At 42.8% G+C, this 23,069-nt stretch overlaps 1 protein-coding gene across 1 annotated transcript in view; it reads right to left on the reverse strand.

Annotated features, from left to right (window-relative positions):
• Positions 1-592: 592 nt before the first annotated feature.
• LOC138260041 (interferon-induced very large GTPase 1-like) overlaps positions 593-23,069 on the reverse strand; it is a 236,951-nt gene continuing 214,474 nt past the window's right edge. The window contains exon 5 of the mRNA XM_069208131.1: positions 593-8,019. Within this exon, the coding sequence (XP_069064232.1) occupies positions 716-8,014 (7,299 nt within the window). The 5' untranslated portion in view covers positions 8,015-8,019 and the 3' untranslated portion in view covers positions 593-715. The remainder of the gene's footprint in view (positions 8,020-23,069) is intronic.

Genomic DNA, 23,069 nt, shown 5'->3' on the forward strand with positions numbered 1-23,069 from the left:
TGCGCTAGAGGAGGGCTAAACACCGGAAAAGGCATGACGTGTGCATGCCTTTCACTAATGAAATCAAGTGAATTTAAAAAAGGCAAGCCCACGAACCAAACAAACTGATGGACGTGACATGGGCGTGGTTAAAAGCCCATAGAGAGATTACACCAGGGTAAGAGCAATTTGGGCGCTCGACCCTAAAAAAATTCTTAGACGGACAATCTGCGCCTTCGCGGTCAGTCTCACTCAGTTCAATCCGAGGCAGATAACCACACACTATCAGTTTGAAAATCCATCACCCTCAAATGATTGCGAATAAAATGTTCACCATAGGAAACTATTTCCTGGACTGTACAATCAAAGCACTTTAATGAGGGCTAACACTTATGGGACAGGGAATGGACTAACAATGGGAAATTGTACTGGAACAATGGGAACTGGACTTGAATTCTTTCTCCTTTCCACACTCAAGATATCCAATATTAGTATGTTTTGGAAACCTACTTAACCTTATGAAATCTGGCTAGTCTGAGCTTTGAAGAGAGACAATGCGCATCTTTAGCCAATATACACGCTGTAAATGTTAATATATATTTACATACCTACTACCTTGACATATAGTGTTACTGGATGGTTGCACGACAATTTAATAAAGAATATTGCCTTAAATGAATAGAAGTTGTGTCAGAATTGGCTCTTGGGTTAGTAAACATATTTGTTCTGTAAAAAATTACAACTGCTTCAGTTCAGAGATTGCACTGTCTTTTGTAATTTCAGTCCATGCCTGAGGGATTACTCCTTTTCCCTCAAACCTTCCTAGGTAGTCTCTTTCTAGTGTACTTTGGAAATGGCACACAAACCACTTCCAGTAAGCCTGGCTTGAGTTGTCATGCTTGATACTCCAGTTTGAATACGGAGGTCCTGCTTGTTTATAGTTCTTGTAGGGGAATTGGTTGCTTTCACTGAGAATACACATGCAGTCACTTGCCACAAGACTGGAACAAATGTCAGTGACCAAATGATCAGTTTCATACCACTGTATGCCACTGACGGCCTGAGGACGATGGAAATGAACACAGTGGTCCCCATCATGACCAGAAATTGTGTTTGTGCAAATGGCTTTACAGAAGGGGCACTGCTCCATGCATCCACAGAGCTGCTTGGCTAGTATAAGATGAGGTTTTACATCAAATGAACCCAAACTGATCTCAGCGAAGCTCATCCTCAAACATTCTACTCGACTTTTCCATGTTTTACTTAGGGCCTCTTTAAGAAATTCTAGATTTGTGATTTCCTGATGTTCAATGACTTTTAGGTCACCTCGTGAAATGTTAAGGTTATCTCCAAGTTTTCTACAAAGTTCATCCAGCCACAATGCTGCATTTCCATGTTTATCTTTTACCACTTGTGTGGTTTCACCAATGGCCAGGACAATGAGGTTTTGAAAAAAATCCAGTGTAATGTTCAAAATGGTCTTCAGCCTGGACTTTTTTGCATTTAGCCAGTGTTCCTCAACACGTGCTTTGATAAATGTTTTATAATAATCTTCAGGGAAATGAATATATTGCCTGTATTGCTCGAAGTCCTCTTTCTCTGCAAGAGATATCAGAATGTGTTTTTCGAACTGGGCTTTATTTTCGTTAAAAGCTGGGTAGTCTGAACGCATTGAGTCTGCTATTTTCAGAGGTACACTGTCATAAATTGCTTGCTGCACAGCTTCTTTAAGCTTGTTGCACAAACAATCTGCAAATGTCGTGATGGATGTTGTTCCCTGGCATGATATTTTAAAATAATTAAAAAAACCCTCCCGTTTACTTTCAAGATATGCCACTGGGTCGTTAGATTTCTGGAATTCTTTATGTATTTTAATGAATTCAATTGATGCAATATTGCATAAGTACAGTGATAAATCAATCTGATATTCGGCTGTAAATTTAAAATTTGGACCTTGAGATGCACTGCTGACTTTCTTTATTTCATTTACTATTTCATGGATGTAGCTTCTATTGTATGCCATTTTCTGCTTACGTTTTGTTTCAATATATTCATGAGTGCTCTGTACTATTCGACCTGTTATTTGATTTATGTATGACTTATCATTCTCAGTAAACGACTTTGGAATGAGGTACAAATACTTGTGAATTTGAATATGTTTGGAAACATCAAGGGAAAATGCCTTCCTCTTGGAAATATCCTTGAACCTGTCCACTAAATTAGGCACCTCGTGAAAATGAGATATGAGAACATTTTCCACATCAACCATGATATTCGGGTCCTCTGTATGGGGAACACTAGAGGACAGTTCAGTGACCCACTGAATCCACAAACACTTAAAATTATCCTTAAGTTGCTCTTCGTCCAGTGCTTTATTTTTTAATCTTAAAGCTAAGTGCTTACTTTTCTTAAACAAATTTTCTTCATACTCTGACTTTTTTAATTCCAATTTACTTTGACTATTTTTATACCTGATCAGTTCTTCAGACTTATTTTTAAGTTCATCAATAAGTTCTTGTTTTAGAACCTGGAGCTGTTTCTCCACACTAGCTCTCCACTGGACGAGTATTTCACAGTCTGTACCTTCATTGAAATAGACTTCTAGGTCCTTGAAAATACCACCATGCGGCTCTTGAAACTCTTCCTCCAGATGTTTTTTCTCTATATGGTTTATGCTACCATTTTTAATGCGGTTGTTGTATTTAATTTGCAAGTTCAGCATGTGGCTCCTAAGCTGCCAGGTCCAGGCATTAAGTTTCTTTTCTAGTTTGTTGTATGCAGAAATTTCTAGTGTATTTTTAAAGCTAAAAACAAAGTTCTCATTTAACAAAGCCCTCCAAAGATCCTCAATGCGATTTTTTAACTGTGATATGCTTAAAAGTTTAGATTTAGATTCTTTTTTTGCTATCATCAAAATCTGATTTCTGAGATCCTGAACGTTCTGACTATAGTTTGGATTAAGGGGTGCCATTGGTGGATTTCCTTCCCAAAGGTGAGAAAAGTAGTGAATGTGCTCATTGGCATCAAATTTGATAACATCACTGAAGCGAATTACCTCACACAACTCCTGCTGCGCTGCCGTTTTAGCCATTTCATCTAGTTTTTTCTGTAGGCATTCTCTAGCCTTCATGTTTTTGTCTTGGGCAGATAAATGTCCAACATTCTGGTGAACAAACAAACATCTTGGGGAAAGTTTAACTTGTTTCATTCTTAAAAAAGCCTGGACAACGATTTGAAGAATATCTTGAATCTGAGAAGCATTTTCTCCATAGACATTTATTAAAGTCATGTTGCCAAGGCCAATGACAAAGGTAGCCAGCTCATTGTCAAAATTAAGTGCTGACTTATTCTCTCGTTCAATGGACTGAAGGCCTTCTGTGTCAACAACTAGAATGTAATCAAAACCGTAATCCTTTCCAAGTTTTTCATCAATTTTAACTAGCTGCATAAATGCTCCACGAGTGCATCGTCCAGCACTGACAGCAAATTGCAGACCAAACATAGTGTTTAGCAAAGTTGACTTTCCTGAACTCTGTACACCAAGCACAGAGAGCACAACCAATTTTTTATCACCTATATTCTTAATTAATTCATCTAAAACAGCTACTATCCATTTCAGTGGAACATATGAAGCATCTCCATCCATCAGCTCAACTGGGAAACCATTAGCCATCAAATCTGCGGCTATCTGTGGAAGCATATCCATACCAGCATCTAATGCCTCATAGATCTGCCCCACCTCCCTCAACAGGTGCTCAAGTCCAAACATAGAGGCATTGATCTTTTTGGATAGTGTTTCTAAACAGTCTTCCACTTCATTGTTCAGATCGTGGTCTTTGTTTTTTTCTGTGTCTTTTTTTGACTTTAATTCTAGGTATTGTTGACGAAGGTCTGTAAGTTGATCACAAAATAGGTCATCTAAAAATACTTTGAGCCAATGCAGAAAAAACCTTTTAGTTTTGGCAGAACTGGTTTGCAATGTCTGTATTAGTGCTTCCATTAGCCGATTAATGGGTTGTGCTTTTAGTACCTGTGTCCTCCGAATAGCTTTTTTTTCTGATTCAATGTCACTTCTGTGCTGTTCTATGCTTCGGTTTCCTTTATTCCGCAGGCGGGTTAGTTCTTTGTCTTTTTCACACCACTTGTGCCACAGGCTTCCTTGAAGAGGAAGGAACATTTCTTTCACATCTGTTACTGGTGTATCACCTATGTGAGACATCAATGTCCTAGCCAGAGCCTTGCCTTCTCTGCATTCTTTCCTATCCTCATCAACATGGAACCCATGCTTCCGTGCAACACTTGCACAGTCTTCTAATTTGCAAGTATGAGTAGAAGTTGCTAACAGCTTAATAATAAATGTTTTCAGTTCACCAACTAATTCTGCTTCATTTCTGTTCCTCAGACCAACCATAACTTTGTTTCCAGAAACTACAGGATGATTATTCTCTATGTCATTGCAAAGACAAATTGAAGGTTTGGGGGAAGTTAGGAGGTTATTCAAAAACTGGTTCTCCTGTGCTTCCTTGTCATAGTAGGACATGAAAACAACATTGAGAGAAGAAATGTTCTCTAAGAAGACAGCTTGCTTCATGTATTGGATCGCATCTCCATGTAGATTAGTAAATGCTATGCACTGATCAAATCGGTCATCCTTGTTCCCACTGGGGCAATACCAGAATATTTCTGCAAGACCCGCCATAAGGACAGAGTTTTTGTTACCACCAAGGCAATTGCGATGGAAAAATATGTTACAGTTGTGCTTATTCAGCAAAGAGTTCATGAGCTGAGATTTAGAATGTGCAGACTTGCCAATTCTAAAGAATGACACTATAGGAGTGGATACACCAGAAATCGATTTTTCAATGTATGTGTTCTCTTTTCCCATTTCCCATTTTTTAGTTTGCTGCCAATTTTTGCTGACTTGTCTAAATGACCAAAGAGGGAATTCTATTGCTGAAGTGCATGGATTTGGAACCAATAAAGGTAAAGCAAATTGGCACACAGATAGCTTTGTTGAAATCCATTGCCTCAGAAAATCGTCAGCACAGTGGTATATAGCCATCTGCACATCCATTGGATGCACCAGAGACCGATTTGCAATAGTCTTTTTATGGATTTCGCCTGAGACACCGAAAATCCTGCCCATTATATTCAGTGGTTCACTAGGAGGATGTATTTCTTCAGAAATGGTGACATAACCCTGACCTGCAATATCTTCAGACTTGGAAGTCAAATCCCTTGCTCGGTAGTCCATTATCATAAGCTTCTGTAAAAAATAAAAGGGAAGTTCATTGTCAGTGCTAGGCTGATTTTCAGATATCTGCAGAGTGAAGTGGTCTATAACATGCACATGCTCAGGGGTCATTTTCTGTGGATAGTAGCGTTCAAGTCCAAGATTCCTTATCAAGTCAGAAAAATAATTGGTTTGGATAGCAGCACATGTATTAGCAACAGTGGGGTAATGGTCTTCTGTTTCTGAAACTGAGATATCTACCTGGTTGGCTCTCAGTGATATTTCATTTAATTCTTTTATCAAACTTTCTTTGTGCATCATACCACTTTTACTTTTACAATGTCCTAGTCTGATGTTAAGTAAGTCTTCCTCTAGTGATTTGAAGTCATTGCACTCAATATATTTGTCCACCACATCAGACACGTCCTGTGACAGAAACCCTTTAATCTGGCCTATCATGAAATCGAAGCATTCTTTTTTCTGTCTTACAGACACGTCCTTGAAATCAATTCTCAATGTTAAGCTCGTCAACAACAGAAAAGCTTGTGCTCTGGAAGCACTATTTTTCTTGAGACATAAAAACGTTTTGTGTGCATCTTGCATGTTGTTGATCATGAAGTCAATTTCAGAGCAACCCAAAAGGTGCTGAAAGTAACCAGATTCCAAGGAGTACCCCAATGGAACTACATATGAAAGTAATAAGAACTCAATGTCTGGTTGTTCTGAGGCCCTCAGCACTTTGAATATAGAATATAAAGATGAGCTGATTGTAAAGGTTGCCTTTATCTGAGCATCATGCACTGCCTCGGACTGGTGGGAACTGAAGTTAAATTTGGCTTCCTCAATGGATCTTTTCTCTCGTTCTAAAACATCAATAAACTCGTAAAAATGTGAAATGCTAATTTGCTTTTGTTCTTCCTCGGACAGATACATCCATTTAATTATGGGAGAATAAACGGGAGCAATCTCACAGGAATAGACATCAGAATTTAAAAGGCAATGCATCTGAGCTTTGATGTATGCACTTTCGGTTGTCGGCACATTTTCGTATGTTTTAACTACTTTTGCCAAGAAATCAGGAAGTGCTTTGTTGGAGAGGCACATGCGAATCCAAGTAGTGTAGTCTTTGTTTTTTTCATTCAGTTCCTGCTTAAAACAGATTATCTTCTTCAACTGCTCAACAGCACAAGTGACTTCCCAAGATTCAAGGTCTTGTAAGAATGCTTGTGCTTCTTCAGCTGCACTAATAATCCCTTCTCCAAAGAGTAAATGCACATCTTGTTTTGTTATAGCTTTGTAGGCTTCCGCTAGACATGTTCCTATTTGATAAACATCTTTAAAATCATTCCTGTGACACTGAAGGATTATATCCCAAACTGGTACCAAATTAAATCCTGTATCAATTACAGACCAGGTTTTATTACTCGCCATTAGCCCTGACTTCCATTGTACAAGAGAATCTGCTTCTACCGGACCCCCTGTCTTGGTGACAGACAGTTGAATGTTTTTCTCAATAGATTCTGTACTTTTGCTGTTGAAAGATGATTTAGAGTAAGAACTGGACACGCCCACACTAACTCCGGCACTAAGGCCAAAACCGCAATAGCTGGCTCCCACGTAAGTATCAAGTGTCTGGGTTGCTATTCTTTTCACCTCTTCCATATCTTCAGTTTTGAAGCCCTCAGATGAAGCTTTCCACCAATATATCCCTCCAAGATGGAAAGGACCAGTATCAGCATGTGAGCCAAATTTAGTGAAAAAGTTACCAAACCTAGTATTCAGCACCTGAACTTTATCTTGCTCTGTAGTAAGGCCTAGTATTTTTTCAATTTCTGTGAGTTCACTTAGAGCTGCAGTAGAAAGTCTGATTTGATGGTTTTGAAAGAAACACGAGGCAAGGGGAATATAGTTGTATTTTGTGGTACAAATAAAATTATGCTCAGCAAGTGACTTTTTAGTTTGTTGTGACTCTGAGATTATACTACAGTCACTGGTGCCTTCAAAAGAAAACCCCATAAAACCTGCTTTGGCCTTGCAGTTAACAGTAAATCCTCGACTCTCCATGACTTTAGTGAATAGTTTTTCTGATGAGTATGAGGAAAACTCTTTTTTCTGAAACACAGGCCCATGTTCTGGGCCAAAGAGGCTGAAATTCTCAGGAGCACTGATGAGATGATCCCGCTTCTTTAAAACGTCTTCTAGTTTATTAGTCTTGTATATTCCTTGCAGGATCCGGCCTCCTGATGCCCATTTTAACACTTCCTCATCATCAAGATTTTCACGAACTAACAATGAGCTTTCCGTGAGTTGTACCTCCTTGTGCAGGCTTTCTATGATCTCAATCAAAGGTTGGCTGGAAGATGGCCAAGAATTTTCAGGTATACTCATTGCCTTACGCAGGTCCTCTAACTTCTTTTTAATGCCTTCATCATCTTGACTTTTGCCAAGAGTCTGCATTTCTTTCAGATCCTTCAGTGCCAACTTTGCCTGTTCTTGATTCTTTTTCATCAGCTCCAAGCGCTCATCTTGCAGTTTCTTCAAAGTTACTTTGTTGTCTGGTATTTTAAGTATTTTTCTGAAGGCCCGCTGTTGCCATGGTTGCTTTACATGAGGTTCTAACTTCAGATAGTCTTCCTGGCTCAGGTGTTTCATGGCATGTGCACTGGTCACCCCAAGAAGTTCCTTGAGTTTGGGGAGCCAGTACTGTACATCAAGTCCCTCATCACTGAGAATCTTCTCAAGTTGTTGCCTTCCAGAGTCTTCCATACCCTGCTTGCCAGTGTGATCATTGTCATCAGACATGATTTCTGAAAGACAAAACATGTTTTAGAAACAATTTGTATGGTTTAACAGCCTGTCAGAGTTACATAAGCATTTATGACAGAGAACCAGCAAACAGCATAAACAACTGAGAGAAGAAAGTTGGCAGGAATGAAGAAACTGTTTTGCAGGTTCATTATAATAATATTCTTTTTGTCTTGGTGACTGCCTAGTGTAGGAGTGACTTTCCGGGCAGTCTAACACTGCCAGTTAGGCCAGCTTGAAAGGGAAAGTGTGTGGAACATTTGTTTTGATGCGAGGGGCCATGATGGGATAAAAAAGCAGCCCAAACACTGGCGCTTCTGGCAGTGCCAGAGTGCCCAGAAAGTCAGCCCATCATTGGTGTTGTCCAAAATGCATTTGGAACAGGAAAGCCATTTAAGACAAATCAGCATGCTCAGAGGTCCTAACTATATGAAGTACACAAGATCCCAATCCCTGTGCACTTTCAAATTACCCTTATCTAAAAGGTTGCATTATGGTTGCAATTGTCGACAAAATTAATGCTGTAGCACCAACACTCGGAACTGTAGTTGAATGCAAGAAAAGATTAACTGGTGATGTTGTCTAAATTGTAGTTGAGTCCCTTGTGTCACAAAAGCCATCAAAATGTGACAGTTTATGTTTTATGCTAAATAATGTATTAATGATTAAAAGTAGAAGCTGCACTGACGCAATTTAAATGTGCATTTGTTTGTATTGCAGAGTTCAACTTAGGTGGTATAGGAATTAATTTACATGTTAGAGGAATAAAATTGATGTTTTGATGTAATTTAGACTTTAGACTAACAGTGGATATTGAAACAATATTGAATTTCTAATGATTATTGAATTAAAAAGGCGTGCAACAAATGAGAGAAATGCACTTTTCCATCATAATTAATTAAATGCATTGACAAAGCTTTCTCGTTTAAAATTATATGTACTACTCATATTAATTAAGTATTAATGGTGAATTCACAGGTTTGCATATTATTTGTGTTTTATCAAAATAAATTATTTAAATGTATTGCTATAATTCTCTTGCGTTAGCATGAATAAGGCTCATTGAAGTTTGTATCTTGTGACTGTGCAGGAAATGCTGATTTAATTTCATAACAAGAGTTTTCTTTCACACTACATGCCCTTGAGAAGACTAGATTTTGGTGATAGACCCTGTTATTCAGACATAGAGAGAATGTATTGTAGTGCCCTTGAGAGTAGGATATCATGAAACATGGACTGAAATTGTATACAATTGTTTCAAACTTGTGTGAAGTCACACGGATGGAAGGAGTTCTCATGGAAGGCTTGGGAAAAGACCAGTATGTTTCAACTTGGAATCATGTGATTGATTATTATTGGATGATGTCCCTTACCTTTGGTGAATCAGAATGCTTTATGAACTTTGATATGTCAGATGCTGCTGAGATGTTTGCAGATGCCTTGCTGATCCTAGATGCTTTCCTGAAGAAGAGTCACTGTATGTTGTGCCCCTTGGAGAGGTATCTTCCTCTCTTCTTGGCCCCCTGAAATACCCCTTTGAGACTTAGAAATCTTTACTTAATGCCTTTCAGAAGACGCTTGGTCTAGCTTTTGATATGCTGGCGCTTTCCCTTTTTATCTATCTTTTGCTCACTTTAGTTAGTAGTATACAGTCTGAGATTATCTTTTTCCAAATTATTTTTGCTCTTTTTGTACTTTTGGCTTTGGCCGCATGTGTTTCACCCCAAACATGTACTTTCCAGATTTGGGCCCTCATTACGAACATGGCGGTTTGGCGGGCCGCCATCGGCAGCCCTCACCCACCGGTAGGCTCCTGCCCTCAGGCAGCCTGGCGGTGAGTTGAAACACTATCCGCCAGGGTAGCGGCGCTACCCTGCAGATAATGTTTCATTTCCCACCAGCCTTTTCTTGGTGGGATATCCCACCAGGAAAAGGCTGGCAAAGGGGGTGCCCTGGGGCACCCCTGGGGCCCCCTGCACTGCCAATGCACTTTGCATGGGCAGTGCAGGGGCCCCGGAGCAGAGCCGCACAGAGGCATTGGCGGCGGCTCCATGTGGAGCCGTTATCAATGTCCCAGCCGAGCCTTTCTGTGAGCCGGTGGGTGGAAACAATGTTTCTGCCCGCTGGCCCACAGAAATGTTCATAATGTGGCTGGCGGGGTTCCGGGGTCGTTGGCAGTCAGTGTTTTGACCGCCAGCATGAACACGGCGGTTGTTACCGCCATGTTCATAATGACCACCTTGATTTGTTGTAGGATTTGTCACTGCCCAGCCTAAATTATGACTCTGCTAAATTGAATTGACAGATGATTGCTAACCCTGAGCAGCGCTTAATTTCTGTATCCCAGATATTTCTTTTAATATTATGTATTGTCCTTCTTGATTGCTTAGTTTTGTTAATGTTAGTTCGCCTGAACTTATTTAATCACCTTGGCCAACACTTGGTGATTATTTATCTTTTTTAATTTGGTATTGTGAATAGTCTACACGACTTTGAGCTTGAGTTTGTAATAAAACCCCTTAACTTTATTTCTTACTGGAGTTTTCCTTCTGTGGCCACATTGGTCATGGTGTTTAAATTAACTGGGTTTGTACTGCAATTGTGACAGTGGTTCTACCACACCACTTACTAATTCCAAAGATTCATCAACTTTGAACAGTATTGATTCCTGCGAAGGATGAAAAAACTCCATCAGCTTTGTTAGCAGAGGTAAGGTTTGTCCATAAGGGAGGAGAATCATTTTGTCTAGTGTTAGTGAAATAGGAGTGATCTTATTTGGTTGCCCAGTCCAAAAATTGTTCACCCCGATATTGTCCCATGGTTTGTTCCAAAGATCCAGCATTGTGCCTACAAGTGACAGGTGTGTGAGTACTAATTTGTTTTTGCATTTGCATTGCTTTTAGCTTGATGATTGCGGTGAAGTGTGAGGATGGGAAGTGTTTTCCAGAGTCATTGTACTTGAAGTGATTGTGGCACTTTCTGCTAAAAAATGTCTGCGTTTGTTGTTGTTAATGGGTCCATTGTGGTCTAAGATACCAGGATAAGGCACAACTGTAGAAGACACTTGGTTAATTTATTGTCTGCAGTGAGGCACATGTCATGAGACGTCATTGACAGTGACAACAGTTTCCCTTGAGTGAGTGTGAGTTACTAGTTGGTATCAAGTGAATCCTGAGTGCATATGGAGGACCTGTATCAAACGGAGTGAGAATTGCTAGTGACGTTTCCCTCATTGTGTAATTGTGAAAGCTACAGTTGGAAAGTGTAAGCCCATACAGCTTTAAAATGTTTGAGTTTGAAAAGGCTCCAGTAGAAAAAAATAAAAATTAAGACTCATATTACTAATCACATGAGAATGAATTGCTTGACCCAAAACCGTTTCTGCTTGAAAGTTCACAAACATGTTCTGAACTCTGTCTAACCTGTGTTGCATGTCTTGTGAAACTTGCTAGGCTGGCACAATATATTTTTTTAAATGCTACTTTCATTACCTCTTCTTTACTTGTGAAATAACTCAACTTTCTTTAAAGCTGTGGAACCAGTATTACTTATATCCTTACCAATCTACTAAACCGCTTTGGAATGCCCTGACATGCATTTAGACACTAACAAATTGCTTTACAAATTGAAACATTAACATTAAATAAATGATAAAACAAGTGTAGGTGTTATACTGATGCATGGTAAATTGTTCTTAAATAAGTGAAAAGTGCATATGAAGGAAAGCACATGTATCCAATCCTTGCCATCTAAACAGAAGATGCATTGTCCACAGGTGCAACATCTCGAGAATTTTTAACTTTGTTAACAAACGTAAACAAAATTACTTATAAAATGTGTCCTAGGGAAAGATCATTTTTTTTCATTATCATAGTCAGTCAGCCAATTGATCGAGGGGTGAGCTAAGCGTGCTAAAAGGCAGATTACAGATCTTTGCTGAGAGCTGATCAGAGAGAGAGAGACAACCACTTTACCTTGACCCCTAACTATTTCCGTTGTTACTGTCGGAGCTGAGATTTATAGGTAACTAGTAAGCATTATCTGAACTGGGAGAATCCTGTTTAACAGACTGAGGGGGTCATTACAACCCTGGCGGTCGGTGGTAAAGCGGCGGTAAGACCGCCAACAGGCCAGCGAAAATAAAAAATGGAATTATGACCGCAGCGGTCATCTGCCACTTCACCATCCCGAAGAGATGGCGGCGTTCCGTACGAAAAAGGATGGCAGCCTGCCAGCAGTCATAATACGCGGCATGGAAGACCGCCACCACTGGCGGTCTTCAGCACGGCGGTACCTCGGCGGTCTTGCGAAAAGACCACCGAGGTCGTAATGACCCCTTGAATGTTCTTTCTGAACTTTCCCAGACTAAGAGACAGTACTGTACTAAAGAATTACACTTTGTGGGACAGAGACAAATGAAGTTGGAACAGATATGAGGACACTTCATGTGGGTTTTTGATACTTGATTTTTTTTCATTTCTAAATATTATTATATTAATACTTCAATATTAAATATTTCAAAAACTGCTAAAACTATCTTTATTGACACTAAAAGAACTCACAATTAAGTGATTGTTATTGCAGCTTATAAAAATATCTTAAGTCACTTTCAGATAAAGATCCATACTGAGGGTCCAGCTAGTAGTAAGTGAAATATAGAAAGATGGATGGTGCACCCAGCAAGCTCCTACCTGAAATGAGCAAACAGGTTGTTGATTTTTGCTCACAATATTTTGTATTATGTGAGCGATTGTATGAGAGACAATCGCGAAGACATTGCATTGCTGACAGAAGTGAGTGTGATGCCATATTGTGCCGTGCTGATATAGGTCAGTTGGTATGAAGCTGCGCTGGTATTGGTGGGCAGTGACACGTTGCTATTGATTGAGAACAGCGAGAGAAAAGTATTGTGACATTGAAGTTACTTCCTGATTTGATCACAAAGTTGCAGCGATTAATTGAATTTGCCCAAAAATTAAGTTCTTTAAAGCATTCAAAAGTGCGTTGAGGAGATGTATTTATTACAGTTAGAGAGGGCATAGAAACACCACCAGAAAGAATTCCAGGTTGTATTGTGTTGTCTACTAAAGGTTTTCATGCATGTACATAGCTTGAACAATGGTGCAAGATTACTGAGAAAGAAGAAGCTTTAGCTTTTTCCCGATATGGAACACTTCATTTGAGAATGTTGGACAATTTGAGGTGAATAATATATTAAATGAAACCACCCCCAAGCCCCATACAATTTGAAGTCCTTAGTATTTGGGATCTTGTTGCCCATGAGGAATGTCAGCTAAATACGAGAATATAATGCATAAAGCAATCAAGACACTTTCAGAAGCTAGATGGGATGCACAGCAGAAATTATGGAGAGCAGATATAGTAGATTGAGTCAGAATGTCTACCAGCTATTTCACAGGAAGGTTACAAGAGTACAACACTAAGGATCTGAAAGAAACCAGAAAGGGCAGGACAGACAGCAGAAGCAACGAGCAAAAAGACAGTAAAGTATGACAGTGATTCAGATAATTTTTAAAATCATTTCATGATGAATTGCCCGTCACTGTATCACTCAGTTGAGGTAGAAACGAGAAGCGAAGCAGTACAAAATGTAATCCCGAGTGTGCCAACTGCTCTAGTTGCACAGACCACAAATCAGGTTGTTCCAGGTATACCTGTAAATTCTGTGACATAAGTGCCTTATTCACCATCTTCAACTGTTATGGTTCAGCCCATGCTAAGTCCAGTTGTAAATCAAATTGTTCCATATTCCAATGTGAGTCAAATGGGGCAGTCACCTTATGTTAATTAGCCTGTTCAGAATTATGCCCTGCATCAGCCTGTGCCAATGTTTAGTCTAATTGAGTCAATGCCAAATGTTACCCCAAGACAAACAGGACAACGTTTCAGCACTGTCTTAACAGGGCAAAGTGCAGGAATGACAATTCCTCAAAATCAGGCAACTCTTTGTGTTCTGATGCGTTAACTGTTCCTGTGAATATAGGTCCTGTTGTTCCCTTGTATGATTCAGGCAATTCCGGAAGTAATGCCCATTCATTAAATGTTCCAACTGTTACTGAAACACCAGTTACATCTGTTGGGAAATCATCAATTGGTATGTGAAGATCAGTTTATTCAAACAATTCAGAGATGGAGAGAACTGTTTTTCTGGTTTCACTTTGACCCCTACACAAATTGCAGAACTTAACCTGTTTGTAAATCAGGCAGAATTTACTCCGTATGCGAGGTTTCCACAAGTAACCCCACCAAATCTCATTCTCATACCGGATCAGGTCCCAATTGTATATTGCAGTACCCCACAAGAAGTACCCAAAAAAATAATATTAGTTTGCAAGGTTTACAGCACAACAATTGAAACATTGGTTAAAGAGTTTGAGTCCACATGATTCAACTGGTGTAATCAATTGCAATGCCAGACTAGATGAGACACCAGAGAGAGACAGATCAGTAAATGTTTCCAGATTGAAAATGGAATTAAATTAAATGATTTTAGTGATGCTAGACTGAGCTCGATTGGATACTTACACAGAAGATGAACTGTGGTTCATCTGTAAGGATGTTACTCAACATGCAGGACAGGCTTATGAGAGACTGGCAAAAGTGGCTGAGGAATATGAAGTGGATCTAGAAAAATCAAAACCCTTGCAGAAAAGTTTCAGATTGCAGTTCAGTTCAAAAGACATAGTTAACATAAGATCTCCTGGAATGAGATTGCATATCAAGGACCTGGAGCATGGTGGTAGTGGTGTCTGTGGTGCTTATGTCTGTCCTTGCGTACCGTGTCTGTTGATGTGGATGCATGTGTGTCGTAGGTGTGCCTTAGAAAGGTGAGGGGAGTGGTATGTGGGTATGGGAACAGGTAGCTGGAGGGGGGGCGGAAGTAAAAGGGACACTGGCTACCGTCAAGGAGGAGGCCTGAGCCTGAAATTATCTCTGTAGGCCAGACAAGGCACTGAGAATGCCTTCCACGAACACATTGCACTGTTGCATCTGGGATGTCAGTCCCTGGATGGCATTCACAATACTTGTCTGCCCCACAGAGATGGACATCAGTAGGTTAATAGCCTCCTCATTGAGGGCAGCAGGGCTGACTGGGGCAGGGGCACAAGTGCCTGTGGCGAAGGAGATGCCCACCCTCTTGGGTGAGCAGGCACGGGCAACTGGGTGGGGAGCTAGAGGGAGAGCGGTGCTGGTAAGGGGGAGTGACGGACAAGGATGGTGCTGGGATGGTCCCAGATGGGTCCACCACCACCAGGGAGAGTCCATCAGAGGAGGAATCAGAAGATGTAGTGGTCATCCAGTCTCACCTGTGGCTCTCCCCTCACCCTTCGCCCCACTGGTCCCCTCAGCTCTGCTGGTGTCAGCCTCTTGGGTCCAGTGGGCTGCAGCTTTCCCACTCACCGGTGCCCCTTCTCCTTCACCAGATGATGCTGATGCACACAAAGACAAAGGAGGACAGGGAGGGAGAGAGACAGGGTGCAACGGGTCAATGCCAGCAGGGTAGAACATCAGCATTTTATGCCATGCCATGCCATGATACACTATGCCCACCTCTGAACATCCTACAACTTGAGAACACCATGGGGGAAATCGCAACAGTGCACATGTCAACCGATGATGGTCTGACTGATGCAAACATGTACATAATGTATGTCATACCCGTCGCACCGGTCCAGTACCTGCCCACTACCCATGGCCATTGAGACAGACATGCAGAGGACTGCACACCCAACAGGATCCTGCACGGCTAGATGGCAGCCTACTTAGCTATTGTCAAGTAGCACTGTCACACTTGGTGCACCCACCCCACTACACATGCAGTGCCTGCCAGCTGAATGAGGTAATGGATCCACCCCGGCACAGTGGTTGGCAAGGACCAATCACAATGCCCTGGCACCCCAGATCTAATCATCCTTTTGCCATGAGCTGGTAAGCACATCTAGTACGTGGCCACACAGTTTCAACATTGGAGGAGTCTGCCCGCTACCACTGACTGCATGGCATTACCTACACCTGTGATGCCAATCCTGCCCAGACGGACACAACCCATAGTGGACATCATTGTACCTAGCATCCATGGCACAGCCACCCAATGGTGCCCACCCAGATCCACCATGCCAACACATGTTTCAAGTGAGAGTGAGTACTTACCCCCAAGTGGCGGCTGTGCAGCCCTCAAGCGCCCATCCACCTCAGGGTAGGCCACCGTCAGTATGCGGGCTTTTAGGGGGTTTAGGGTCTGACGGGCACCCCTCCCTTGTTGGGAGGACGTCCCCAGCTGGGCTTCTGCGGTCTTCCGGGCCTAGTGTCTCAGGTCCTCCCACCGAGTTCTGCACTGGGTGCTCCACCGGGCATGGTCCCCCAGGGTCTGCACTTGCTTGGCGATGGCACACCAAACCCCTTCTTCTGATGGGCACTGACCTGCATGGGTGACACAGACAGATGGGCATAGTCATGTTGAGTGGCATCTTTGGGACAGTATTGTACAGCACACAACCCACTTCCACACCCACAGGTCGTCACCCAACATAGCTTTAGGCCCCTCACCCATGTCCATGCTCCATATACACTGCCACCTACCAAGGCCCCCATCCCCATGAGCACAAATCACATACACGACAATGACAGTGGGCTCACCTGCTGCTCTGGTGCCCCATACAACTGTCCATACAGGGGCAGGACTCTGTCCACGAGGCGCTTTAACTCTTCTTGGGTGAAGGATGGCCTTGTCTCCTGCAGGACATTGCATCTTGGCTACCAGAGTCAGAACACAGCAGCACACGCAGTCGAGGTCTTCAGTGCTCAAGGTTCAGGAGTCAAGTGAGCATGAGCACATGAAAGGGGGGTTACAGCAACTGCGCACATCACCGTCACCGCCGGCGGCGATCACCATTGGCAACAGTGTTAACCAATGGTGAGTTGCACAGCGGTCATAACTGCCTACCACCATGACGTCTTACGCCGGCGGGATGATCTCACTTGTCCCATGGATTCAGACAGGCATGTGTAATGTGTGTGAAAGTATGTGTGTCATGGGTGACATATGCTGGCCTGTGGCCACATCAACACCATCAATACAGTCTATGGTACACAACTTTAAACCAACTCTCTCCTGTTCCCAAGTACGATGGACGGTTGAGGATGAGGAATGCCCCTAGTAGACCTTGCCACCATGAAGGAGTGTCACATCATCCAGACCTATCGCCTGAACCGTGTGACAATAATGGAAGTAGTGGCCCAATTTGAGCCGGATCTGTTGCCTGCCATTCGCTATCCCAATGCCATCCCTCCCACAGTGCAGGTGTTGTCAGTCCTCCACTACCTTGCCTCAGTCTCCTTCCAGGTCACAGTGGCCTCAGAAGTGGGATGTCACAGCCCATGTTCAGCAGCATCTTCAGGCATGTACTGTGTGCCCTGATAAAACATATTGCCAGCTACATCCAGTTCTCCTGATGTGCAGAACTGCCCACTGTCAAGGCAGCGTTCTACGCTGTGGCACATGTCCCACATGTGATTGGGGCCGTTGATGGCACCTACATTGCCCTGGTGCCATCCGGGAGGAATAAACAGGTGTACATGAACTGCAAAAACGTTCATTCCGTCAATGTGCAAGTGATGTGTCTCGCGGACCAGTACATCTCCCAGGTGACGGCCAGGTACCCAGGCTCTGTGCATGATTCCTACATCCTGCGGAACAGCAGTGTCCCACACATGATGGCACCACTCCAGAGGGACCGGGCCTGGCTCATCGGTATGTACCCCTGCATATATGAGTCCCTCAGCTCACTACACCCTTGTGTCCCTGCCCTATTGCACTCCCGGTATTGACATGCGTCTTCCCTCTATGCACACAGGTGACTCTGGCTATCCCAACCTGTCCTGGCTCCTGGCACCTGTGAGGCATCCAACCTCAGCTACAGAGGACTGTTATAATAAGGCCCAAGGTAGTACCAGATGGGTCTTTGAGAGATGCTTCGGCTTGCTGAAGGCCAGGTTCTGCTGTTTGCATGTCTCCGGGGGTGCCCTGCATTACAACCCACAGAAGGTGTGCCAGATCACTGTGGCTTGCTGCATGCTGCACAATCTGACCTTGAGGCATCACATCCCATTACTGGATGCAGAGGAGGGGGTAGTTTTCCAGAGGCTGATGAAGGGGACATAAGGAGTAATGAAGAGGAGGAGGATGAGGATGCAGCTGACTCCAGGGCGGAGTTGATTAGACATTACTTCGTCCGAGATGCAGGCATGTATAAATTGTGTGTTATGTGTCCTCTACAATTGCCTGGCAAGCTCTGCAGGGTGTCAGTGGCAGGGGTACCTGTAGATGGATGCAGTAGATGTTAGTTGTGTGACTGTAATTGTTGTGTCCCCTGTTGTGATGTATGCAGTGGCTCGACTTGCTTCCCAGTGATAGCAATGCAAGCTGCGGCACTGCAGACATTGATTTGGATTGGATAGTGGGAGCTGTGGTTTTTCACATTGTGGCTGACATCCGTGCAATAGGGGTGTGTGAGTAGGGATGGTGGGAGTGGGGTGGTGTGGCATGTAGAGGAGAGGCGTGGGGTGTTTGGGACAGGGTCAATCGGGTGGATTGCAGTGGGTTGGGGAGTGGCAGGGAGGCATGCTGGGCATGGGTGGTTAGTGCTTGGGGGGTATTGCTGACTTACCTGAGTTGAGCCCTCCGCTGATGCCAGTCAGGCCCTGGGGATACATGATGTCCAGGATATTCTCCTCCCAGGATGTCAACTGTAGGGGAGAAGGTGGGGGCCCACTGCGGGTCTTGTTACTGGATATCCTTTGCCTGGACGCCAAGGAACAGTCCTTCCCTCTGAGGTCGTTCCATCTCTTCCTGATGTCCTCCCTTGTGTGTGGGTATGTGCCGACACTGTTGACCCTGTCAACGATCCTCTGCCATAACTCTGTCTTTTTGGCTATGGGTGTTTGCTGTACCTGGACTCCCCTGATCTGTGGCTCTACTCTGATGATATTGTTCGCCATGACCTGCAACTCATTCTCGGTGAACCGTGGGTACTTCTGGTGTGACGTGTTGTGGGGTAAGTATGTGGTGTGCATATTGGGTGCAGTGCAGGGTGTGTGGTGATGTTTGGCTGTGTATGCTGGTGAGCTGTGGTGTTGTTTTGTGCAATGTGTGCTGCGTAATATTTATTTGCTGTGTTTGGGGTGTGCTTCATCTCGAGTGTGGCTGTGGCTGCTCATATTTGTCACAAGGGATTGTTGGTGGGGCGGTGTTATATGGTGGCATGGTCAGGTGTGTGTGGTGTGTATGGTTATCAGGTGTGGGATATTTGCGCTAGCCAATGTGGTGTTGGGTACTTTCTCCTGTGCCTTTTTTTTCCACTGCGGTGTGAACCACCAACGGTGTCCGCAGAACATGTTCCGCTGTACTGGAGGTCGCCTTATAATATGACGGACAGAATGGTGTTGGCGTGGTGTGGCGTGGCCGGCAGTTGATCAGTCACTCTTTCGCCTGGCCTGGCTGTGTTGGTTTTGTGTCTGTATTTGGGTGTTTTGCGATTTGTAACTCGTGATCCAGTGGTCGCTATACCACCACCACTGCCCGTATGGTGGTGAGATACCACATGGCGGTCTTCCCCCCAAAAAAAACAAACTCATAATGAGGGCCGACATGGTTTACCTGTAGATTTAAAAGAAATATTGATAACTGAAGTTTGGGATTTTCTAAAAATTAAAGAGGACTCATTAAAGGAGTTGAGCCCATGAACATAACAATTAAAAAAAAAATGCAGTGTATCCTAAAACACCCCTGTACAACTTTCCCCAAAGACAATTGCTGGAATAACCCATTTGACAAATTGTCTGATTATTAAAAGAAATTATGGGAGTCCACGTAACTGTCCCATTTTAAGATTGCAGAAGCCCAATGAAAAGTACCAAATAGTTCAAGATTTTTGAAAAGTGAACAAGATTGTCATTCCATGTTGTCCTATGGTACCAAATCCAGCAGTGGTTTTATTTCAGATTCCCTGTGAAGCTGAATGGTTTACTGTGATTGACCTTTGCCAGGCATTCTTCTCTTTATCATTGCATGAGAAAAGCCAGTATCTTTTTGCTTTTAAATTCAGCAGCTGTGTTTTGGCATGGTGCCGAACTCCACAGGTGTATACAGAGTCACCATCCATTTTTAACCAGATCTTGAAAAAGAATCTGGAGTCCCTTAAAATGCCCTGTTACTCATTCTTGGTGCAGTGTACAGATGACCAGTTGGTTGCATCATACACCTGAGAAGCATGCATTAGCGATCCTATTGCTCTTATGAATCATTTAGGAGAGATATCATAATGTTTCCACTGCAAAATTACAGTATTGTAAGAAAGATGTTCTGTATTTTGGTTACCACATTGAGAAAGTTGTGAGTGAAGTGTTACAAGACGGAATCTCAACAGTCATGAGAATGAATCCTCCTGCAACACAGAAAGTTTTGGGGAATGGTTGGCTATTGTCCTTGTGGATTCAGAACTTTTCCCTTTTGGCAAAGCCTTTACAGAGGCTAACCCACAAAGATGTGACTGACCCGGTACCATTGAGTTACAACTGTACGGGTGCCTTCACTGAGCTGGGAGAAAGTCTATGCCGAGCCCCAGCTCTGGGAATGCCTGATTATACTAAATGTTTGTCTTTGTTTTGCTGCAAAAGACATGGCTGTGCTCTTTCAGTTTTGACACTGCTGCACAGAAATTCAAACAAGCTGGTGGCTTATTTTTCTGCTACGCACTTAGCGTCAGCATTGAACAGTGCAAAGGCGTTGTTATGGGACACTCACTGACCGTTTTTATTCCCCACTCGAAAATGTTGTTAAATTATACTAAGACTCAGTACCTTACAAATGCACGTTTGACCCATTATGAGCAGACTATACTTGCTTCATCAAATGTAAATATCAAACGTTGCACCGTGATGAACCCAGCCACCCTGATGCCCAATCCTGTTATAAATGCAAGTGACCCTGAAGATGAGGTTGAGCATCTCCATGTGACTAAATTGTGCACTAAACCAAGACTTGATATTCAAGATGTCCCTTTAGATGAAAATGACTATGTCATGTTTGTTGATGGCTCTTGTATACGAGATAAAGATGCTATCCTGAGAGCAGGTTATGCAGCATGCACAGTCTCAGGTGTGATAGAAGCCTCAAGGCTTCGAGAAGTCTTTTCAGCCCATGTGGCCGAATTGGTTGTTCTGACTAGAGCATGCTGTGATTCTGAACAGCTTAAAGTGACAATTTTCACTGACAACCAATATGGCTTTGGTGTTATTCCTGATTTCGGACTATTGTGGTCCCAGAGAGGTTTTATTACCTCTTATGGTTCCCCGAACAGAAACAGTGACAACATTTACCATCTGTTGAATGCATTACAATTGCCAGTAAAAATTGCTGATGTAAAATATATGGTGAACAGAAAGTCAACTGATTATGTAACCTTAGGCAATACTTATGCTGACGAAGTCACTAGATGCTCCGCACTAAGTTGTAACTCCTTCAATGGAGAGTGGATACAAGATACGATAAGTCAAAATTTCGTATTGACTGCTGTTGACACATGGGAGGAAGTGAAAAGATTACAGGAAGAGTTGACAAAAAAAGAACAGCAAAGTTGGAGTAGAGCAGGATGTGTCAAAAGAAATTAAGGTCATGTTGGGGTTTCAAGTGATGGAAGAGCAATGTTGCCACATAGTTTACTGTCCCAAATAGCAGGACATTACCATGGACAGGCACAGGTAGGTAGAGACTCAATGATAAGAACATTCAGACAAACCTGGTTCAACCCTAGATTTAGAATGATTTCTGAAGCTACATGCCACTGATGTGTGACCTGTCAACAGATGAATGTAGGGAAATGCACAGTTGTTGCCTTGAGTCCTACAGGTAGATCAGGAGGACCTTTCGACAGAATGCAGTTAGATTTTATCAAGCTGCCAGTGTGTACTAAACAAGATATGTCTTAGATATGTCTTAGTTATCGTATGCATTTTCTCCCATTGGGTGAAAGCCTATTCCACTAGAAGAAATGATACTCTCAAAGTAGCAAAGTTGTTACTTAATGAGTTGATACCTCATTTTGGTTTCCCGAGTTCTCTAGAATCAGCCCACACTAATTTCAAAAGTTAGGTCCATAAAACGTTATGTGTGGCATTACATGTTAAGCAAAGACTGCACTGCAGCTGTAGACCAGGAGCCTCAGGACTATTAGAACAGATTAAGGGAAGTTTGAAGTCCAGATTGGCGAAAGTATGTGTATCCACCACATTGAAATAGCCAGATGCATTGCCTCTTGATCTGACGAGTATGCGCAGCATACTAGACAGGAAGACAGGATAGTCTCCCCATGAGATCCTCATGGAGCAAGCCATGAGACTGCCACCAGTGCCTGCAAATGTGCTTGTGAATATTACAGATGACTTAGTGATGGATTATTGAACACGACTGGCTTGTGTAGTGCATTCTTTGTCTCATCAGGTTAGAGAGGCTAATTTACAGCGGCAGCAGGAACTGTGTCACGATCTGTGTCCCGGCGACTGGGTCATGATTAAAAAGTATGTAAGGAAGACATGCTTGGAACTGTGATGGAAAGGCCCTCACCAGGTGGCCCTCATGACAACCACAGCTGTGAAATGTACTGGTCTCCCGAACTAAGTGCATGCAAGTCACACTCATAAAGTTCCAGGTGCCCCAGAATGAAACAGCACCTGTTACAGAAGGGTCGGTTACAGTGAGTGAGCGTAATCAGGCCAGCCAAGCTGTTGGGGCTGGACAAGTGGCTACGACAGGAGGATCTGATGGGGTTATGAGCGAGTCAACAACAATGAATGGAGAAGAAGAACTGAGACGGAATCAGTTGACTCATGCAAGCTCAGATGCTGACAAAGGACGAGTTTCAGTAGGAAATAAAGCTGTACAAGTGCCATCATCTATTGCTGAGGAAACTGAAGAGTTGAGTCAAAGTGATAGTGATGCTAAGAGTTGAGTAAATAGGCGGTCAAAGAGAAAAGG

This window comes from Pleurodeles waltl, chromosome 9 (genome assembly GCF_031143425.1).
Source record: "Pleurodeles waltl isolate 20211129_DDA chromosome 9, aPleWal1.hap1.20221129, whole genome shotgun sequence".
In the NCBI taxonomy this organism is placed as follows: Eukaryota; Metazoa; Chordata; class Amphibia; order Caudata; family Salamandridae; genus Pleurodeles; species Pleurodeles waltl.